Source organism: Triticum dicoccoides, chromosome 3B, assembly GCF_002162155.2.
Source record: "Triticum dicoccoides isolate Atlit2015 ecotype Zavitan chromosome 3B, WEW_v2.0, whole genome shotgun sequence".
Lineage (NCBI taxonomy): Eukaryota > Viridiplantae > Streptophyta > Magnoliopsida > Poales > Poaceae > Triticum > Triticum dicoccoides.
In genome coordinates, this window is record NC_041385.1 from 626800790 (window position 1) to 626808839 (window position 8050).

General features: G+C 47.8%; 1 protein-coding gene and 1 non-coding gene across 2 annotated transcripts; both read right to left on the bottom strand.

Annotated features, from left to right (window-relative positions):
* Positions 1 to 3199: 3199 nt before the first annotated feature.
* Positions 3200 to 3272, bottom strand: TRNAE-CUC. The gene has a single exon. It is a non-coding gene; the product is annotated as a tRNA-Glu (tRNA).
* A 604-nt stretch (positions 3273 to 3876) lies between these two features.
* Positions 3877 to 7076, bottom strand: LOC119277503 (protein RMD5 homolog). The gene is made up of 2 exons (XM_037558789.1): positions 6850 to 7076; positions 3877 to 5320 (listed from the first exon to the last, which is right to left on the bottom strand). Exon 2 carries the CDS (start codon positions 5289 to 5291, stop codon positions 4125 to 4127), a length of 1167 nt encoding a protein of 388 aa, XP_037414686.1. The 5' UTR covers positions 5292 to 5320; positions 6850 to 7076; the 3' UTR covers positions 3877 to 4124.
* Positions 7077 to 8050: the final 974 nt, after the last annotated feature.

The window sequence follows — 8050 nt, forward strand, 5'->3', positions numbered from 1 at the left end:
AAGATATGATGTATGTTGGAGGTTTTTTTTTGATATGATGCATGTTGATATGATTTGATCCATCATGTCTAGTAGATATTGTTGGAGGAATATGCTTAAAATTTTATTTTAATATGATTTGAGTTCATTGTTTGTTTGTGTATGATTATGCTTATGGTGCTTTTGTTTATGAAACTCTATTAAGGTGGCCACCTCTTGCGGACAACATCGGCCCACGGTACTGCATGCTGGACTGGGCATTCGACAAGGGTCATCGTGCCCGTTTCATAGAGAACGGAGAGGTAAGTGATATGAAAGAAATTTTGATCAAAGTTTTCGGATTGATGAAAATGATTTCCTAACTTTTGGCGTTCACTTTTTGACAGACGCTCTAGCCACTGCGCATGAGGGGTCACGGGGTTCATGGGCATATGGACTATGACTAGCGCTACGCGCCGTTCTTCAAGAAAGCTTGTCTGTTGGGTTTCGTGTTGCAGTTCAAGCGTCAGCCGCCGACGCTTGTCCATGCGGCTCTCACAACTCTGATTGACCGGTGGAGACCGGAGACCCATTCTTTCCATCTGCCATGCGGGGAGATGACGGTGACCCTAGAGGACTGGGGGATGATTACTGCAATGCCGGTCGAGGGTCATGCACTCACCGGTCGAGTGGGAGGACCAACTGGCAGGAGAGGGTCCCCACCCTCATCGGCGATTGCCCCGATGCCAAGAGTAACCGTACGTCCGGTGTGCCGTTGATCTGGCTCTCGGAGCACCGGAAGACATGCACCGTCTTTGTCTCAGGCCTCGATGGATGTCGGAAGACATCGCGGAGCTGCAGAGGGATGACCCCGATGAACAGGCACACCAGTCCAGCATCAGAGACATGCACAGTGGATTTAGGGAGTTTGCACCCCTCATCAACAGAGTGGTAAGTTTGAACCGATGTTCGTATTTAAAATATTTTATTCGTCATCGTGACTGACTTATGTCGTTGCAGTCCGGTGAGCTGAACAGATGCATCTTTGAAGCCTCAGATGCACTAGGTGATCTTCCCGGGAGCGTACAATCGGAGACCAGAGTCAGGGGAACGATGAAGGTACAATTTCAGCCTCCTCGGAACAGATGCATCTTGTTCACTTGCAATCAGTCGATCTGATACTTATTATGACCTTGCTTCATTGTGAGTGCAGAAGTTCGTGCAACGTTGTCGCAAGATGGTAGGGCTGCTTGGGTGTGCTGGAGCTGGGTCAGTTGAAGCTTATCAGCCTATAGCCACACAGGGTCTCATCGGTTCATCGAGCCATGCTCCCTCGTCGTCTAGGTTGGTTGGGGAGAAGGAGGAGGAGGAGGAGGAGGCCACATATGAAGAAGGGGAGGAGGAGGATGAGAGCAACGGGGAGGAGGAGTACGATGAAGATTATGGACCTCCACCAACTCAAACATCTCAAGCATCTCAGCTGTCGAAGAAGAGGAATCCGAAGAAGAAGGATTTGCTGAGTCCGGACCCTATCCAGAGACCGGTTCCTCGACGGCCCAAGAAGAAGACCGAAGAGACTCGTTCAAAGAGTAACGAGGACCGTACCTCCAAGAGGGGAAGGAGCAACTGATTATGCTCTTCGATACTTGGCTCTTTTAGTTTGGTTGAACTTGTCTAGTGGTTATGAAACTACGTGGAACTATGTGTTTGCTATTTGTAGATCTATGTGTTTGCTACTACGTGGAACTCCGTTGAAGTTCGTTTGAAATGTTATATGCACAAGTTATCTAATGTTGATCTATGTGATGGCCAAGTTTAATTGTTTAAAATCTGTGATTGTTGTCATATTTGTAAAACTTGTTGTATATTGCTGTCATATTGCATTCGAAAACAAACAACCAAATGAACTAGAAACAACAAAACACAGGACCCTACCGCCAAGGACCATGGCGGTAGGTTCACACAGCCTACCGCCAGCCACCTTGGCGGTAGGCCGCACCTACCGACAGGGCCCTTCCATTCTTCGTTACAGAAACATTACACTGGAAAACACATGACCCTACCGACATGGGCTCTGGCGGTAGGGTCGCACAACCTACCGCCAGCCACCTTGGCGGTAGGGCGCACCTACCGCCAGGGCCCTTCCATTCTTCGTTACAGAAACATTACACTGGAAAACACAGGACCCTACCGCCATGAGCCCATGGCGGTAGGGTCGCACAGCCTACCGCCAGGGCCCATGGCGGTAGGGTGCACCTACCGCCAGGTCCACTGCACATTTCGTTACAGAAGGTTTGTGCGGTAAAACCCTGCTACACCCTACCGCCAGGTGCTCTGGCGGTAGGTATAGACAGCCTATCGCCAGGCCTCCTGGCGGTAGGTACTTATCCACGTCAGCGCAGTCAAACGGCCGCCGTCCCCCTCCGTCACACCCTACCGCCATGGTACGTTGTGGTAGGCTGTCTAACCCTACCGTCAGAGACCCTGACGGTAGCAAAAGGGTCAAATTCCGATTTTTTTTTGCAATCGAGGTCAGATCTTGAATTTCTTTGTCAAAAGGGTCAAAACACGAAATTCGACCGCCCCTGACACGTGTATATGTTAGACGCACAGAGTAAAGAATGCACTACTGCCGCAGACCTGTACTGTGTATGTGCGTCGTATAGGGATAGGGACAGTCCAGGCATAGATCACATGGCTGTTTCGGTGCATCATTCACGTCCACAATCCGTTGAGGAGCGCAGATTCAGGCTACACTCGCCTGGTACATAGTAGTATGGCGCATCAGTACCATGTGCGTGCGCCCACGACGTACGCGCAGGTACACCGTACACTCGAGTACGAGTTGTTGAATGCTTCCAACAAAGGACTGCCTGCCTACGGTACGCCTCGTGACGCGGGCCCGGGCGGTTTCCTCGCCGGATGGATATGATGAGTGCCCCCCTGGCCGTTGGCCGGCCGGTGCCTCGTGAGATGTCGGTGCCGGGCTGGGGCGGTGGGAGCGGGCTTGGCGCTCGAGTATGCATGAATCCGGACGTGGTTAGGCCAGCATGGGCTTTGGCTTTTCCTGTTTCAGCAACAACAAACATGTTAGGCCAGCGCCCAAGCCGCATTAATTTTGCTGAGCGGGAACCGTCGGCGATGGGGCACCCGCGCCGTGACGCCGGAGGAGAGCGTGAGTGTGCCCGCTTGAAGGGGACGCTTCAGGCCGGAGACAAAAATGGCTGACAGGGCAAAAAAATTCCGTCGCCGGGACTTGAACCCGGGTCTCTCGGGTGAGAGCCGAGTATCCTAACCACCTAGACTACGACGGATCCGTCGATAGGCGGTTGCCGTGAATCTTTATAGCGTGAAGGAGTCCGCGGACCCGTTGTGTTAGCCCAGCGGGCAGTAGCATGCGGGCATGGAACGTGGGTGGATGCGCCGATCGGTATGAACCGCGTGTAGAGGCTGATAGCAGCTCGAGAGCAGATGTGGTCCATCATTTCACCTAGCGCGCGTCACGCAATTGGGCCGAACAACTCCAACTCTCTCAGTAGACTCCAGTTCATCAACTCTGAGCTTCTCGGGGCATCACTGAAAGCAAGACAGCTCTCACGAGAGAGCAGATTTGTGCCGGGAGGTACGTTTAGCAGGGAGGTTTAGGTGCTACAAATGGCTTGATCTAGTTGAGTTTGTAGAAAAGAGTTGCTACAAATGGCTGGTTAAGCCTTTTTGAACTATATAATGCATGAACAATCGCAGCCCCTTCCTTACAGCCTTCCCCGTCACAAGCCTTTCTGTTTTTGGACCGCAGCCAAAAACAATGCACATATGCATTACCATATATAACTCCACAAACCAACCACAAGAGTAAACAAGCTAAGCCACAGTGGTACTTTGGGCCCAGGGCAGAAAAACATGCAGTTTTTCATCTGGTAAAACAGTAAAGCCTGAAATTCCCCATAGCAGCAGCACTGGATTCTAACAGTAGACCAAGCCAGTAGCGAAAGGCTTATTACTGTGTTTATTCCCAAGAGATAGTTTAACACTGGAACTTGCTACTGTACAGATTAACATCCAGGTTTCAACAAAGGCACAAGGTTATAATACAGGCAAACAGTTGGACGAGCGAAACAGAAGCATGTTGTATAAACAGTTTTGATCTGGGGGGAAAAACGAAGCATTTAAAACTGAAGCTGCTTGCACTGCGAAGCCACCGCCTCCAAGGGGCAGTAGGGGCACTTGAAAGGCCTGGAGCTGCTCTTTGATAGCTTCATGATCGACTGCTTTGATACAGCATGTCCACAGGGCATCAGCATCGGAGGGTTATCCTCACTCGACTGCTCTCTGAGCACCGGGCATACGAAAACAGAGTGGTACTGGAACTCTGGTCCGATGTCTATGGGGACCGGAAGCTGCTTCATGGTCTGCCACTCCTGCTTTTTGGCAGCCATTACCGTGCTTAGCTTCAATAAGGTTGGTAGTCCTTGAAAACCAGCTGATATGGCTACACCAAGTGGGCTCTCCCTAGACTGTCCTAGGAGGCTGCAGAACTGATGGATTAGCTCCTCAGCTAGCTTCTCCCAGTGCGTCGACGACACAAACTCGGCATATGGGGACTGATCAAGCCGGTCAGCCCAGATAAGGCAAGCCATTAGCTTCTGGATCTCAGCCGTGTGCAAGGAGGCAAAAGGCACAAAGTGAGTCCTTGCATATTGTAAAGCATCATCTCTACTTCTTTTAGTAAGTATCTCAATAAACTGAAGAGAATGGAGCTTCATCTCAAGCATTGAGCTATTCTGCAACAAGTGATCATGGTTCTTAGCAGCCCAACTGAGCGCAGGCTCAAGGTTTCTTGCTTGCATCGCTTCAAGTATTCCATACATCTCCTGAAATGAAAATTTCAGGTGAGTCTCATCTGATTCACCACACTCATTGACAAAGGAGTCTCCAAGATCAAAGAGGCCCTGGCGGTAGAAATGATTCGTTATTATGTTGTTTACTGTGCAGGCATCATAATCCACATTTCTATATGCCTTCGCTATATCTGGACTAAAAGACTTCTCTAGGAGCTTGAGATATTTGCTCAGGGCAACATTCAATTCCTTTTGACATCCTTCAAGTTGGATCAATGGCACCATTTCGTTTAGCTTGGCCTTCAGTTCTGCAAGGATGGATGAGTGGTCACAACTGTCCATGGTATCTGTATTCATCATCTGCATCTTCGATATTGCCTGCTCAACTTCATTCACTATCTGACCAATAGCTTCCTGAACTTTAGCAGAAGACAACACACGCTTTTCAACAACTCGGTCAAATGCCTCTCTTAAACTGTCAATCTCCATTGTCATGCACCCAACTAAGCAGCACGGTTTTGGCACTGCATGTACAAGATAAAAATCACATATACATAAATAATTTGTTGAGAAAACTACCATATAGCAAAACAAATTGAAAGACACGTAACATGTCTAATTGCTAATAAATCAAAACAAAGAAATTTAAGGTAGGTTTTTAACTTCAATATTGTGAGTAACCTATACTAGTATCAAGAAGCAACAAGAAAAATACACAATCAGTTTCACTATTCACTGCTAACCTTTTACGGCTTTAGTGTGGTACATTATGAGTGAGATAGTTGAATGTTGGATAGCGTTTTAATCGGTACATTATGAGTGAGATAATTGAATGTTGGATAGCGTTTTAATTTGACGATTAAAACGCTATCCAACATTCAATTATCTCACTCATAATGTACCACACTAAAGCCGTAAAAGGTTAGCCGTATACTAACAGTATTCATATTATCTTAGGAATTCGCCATCAAGACACATACAAAATATGTGGTAAAATGATCACAAGTTCTCCTTAGGCTGCAGCACTAGAGTAAATAGAAGGCAACAACATTTTATCAACTTATCATCGTCTAACAATTCACAAAAAGCTAATAATGCCCAGGCTCACCACCTCAGAGCGCGTGCAACTCTTTTCATCATGAATCGACATTCAAAACTTTATAACTATGTTGCCCATAATAAGTCAGTGGGTTATATGAAACAAATTTTTTAAGGTGCAGCATGCATAAGAAAATGTATGTATTGGCTCCTGATAGCATGGTTGCAAACACAATATTTTATACATAGAAGGAAGAATTTTATTGCTCTCTCCCACACAGCCAAATAGGTTATTACAAGTTCATAAGTGATAAAACTCGGCGACAAAACTCAGCTGAACACCAAGCACCAAATAAAAGGAACGCACAAGGACCTTATAATACCAAAATATATATGCCCATAAAGAGAGCAACAAAGGCGGCAAACCATGCACTCGGGAAAAGAATACCCCGGTGGTGGCTAGATGACACCTCACGCAACTCCCTATTAAGATATATTAAATATAATAAATCATATGTATTACATCTAGCCGCTCAATTCGCGCAGGTCACCCTGCTAGTCAGTAGCTATAATAGCGGCAGTATACTATTTTTTCCTAGTTACGTAATTGGATTTGTGATGATCGCCGAATTCACTCTTAATTAACTAAGCCAGAGTTAGAAAAAGATTGCCTGTTCTTGTCAAACCAAAGGATGGAACCAAGAAAACATGGAGGAAATGCAGGCACACAAAAATAACCTTGACTCTCCCGAATCCACCACCCAAACCAGCCATGGAGCGAAACCTTAAGGCATCACGCGCACATTCAACAAAACGCTACAAAGTTCCTCGCGAACCACAAGATCCCAACCATCAGCACCACAGGGTGGACCAGATCTACAGCCCTAAGCACGACGGCTCGACCAAAACCCTAGAACTAAGCCAGATCGGTTAAAAACAGTGCAACAGGATCGATCCGGCCACCAGAGAACGAGGAACCTAATGGAGAAGGGAGGGAAGAGGGGAGGCGGCGCACCGTCGCGGTTCTTGTCGGAGATGCCCCGGGAAGGGAAGGTAGAGGTCGGGCGTTGCTGCTCGGGGCTCGTGGTGGAGGAAAGGGGCGGCTAAGGGAGGTTGCCAGCGTCGGGGCTCGTGGGTCGGCGACGGGAGATCGCCGGCGCGCTGCTCGGTGCTCGCGCTGGAGAGAAGGACCAGGACGAGCGGAGAGAGAAGGCGGCGTGCGGTGTTGTCGTTGGATAAACTGAACCTCAACTTTTTCTTTCTTTTTTTTCGACGAAAGGAACGTTTGCTTGAGGTCGATGGGGAATAATCATAACTAACCAAATCGCCATTGCACTAACAATCGACATTTCTAAATTGAAGTCTTTTTAGATATTTCAATAGCGATAACATATAGATGTACATATAGACATATTTTAGAGTGCAATTCACTCATTTTGCTTCGTATGTAGTTCACATTGTAATCTCTAAAAAAACTTATATTTTATGAACAAAATGATTTAGATCGAAAATACCGTTCCAGGATAGCCATGTCTGGCCCTCATCGTCATAAGTTATGAAGATCTTTTATATTGAGCCCGCGGGATTTCGTATTTGAAAATAAAACGCGCTCCATCGTAAATCGCTCGGGCGGAAGAGAAGAGTTTCACCCGTCATCACTCTGGCATACGGCTCATCTCCCTTTCCCGCCAATTGTGTAGACAGTCAGACGTCCATTGCACCGGAAAGCGACAATTAATGGTGGTCGTGACATGCAACTACCCACACATCTTTCTGCCACGTAATCCCTCTGATCGCATTCTTTTCCACCCTTTTCCAGGCATGTTTTCCCGCCGCACGGCGCCTGCCACGTATTTACGCCGCGTGTGGATATAAAAAGGTCGCCCCTCTCCACTTCTACCATGTCACACAGAGCTTCTATTTCTCTCTACTTTCCTCTTCACTTTCATTATGTCGCTTCCCCTTGGGTTGGATTGGATTCCGCTGTCAAAAGAGGAGGAACAATTACTCGAGGAGGAGGAAGCGGTGGAGGAGGTTGTCGGCATCGTTGAGGAGGAGGAGTTGGATAGTCGTGCCACAGAGAAAATTGCGCAGGAGGATCCTTCCCTCCTCAATGAGTCGCCGGATTGGGATCCCAAAACACACGCCGTTGATTGGGATCTCGACCATGGCTATGCGTAGACCCCTTATGGGAAAAAGAGGCCTCGCCCACCGCG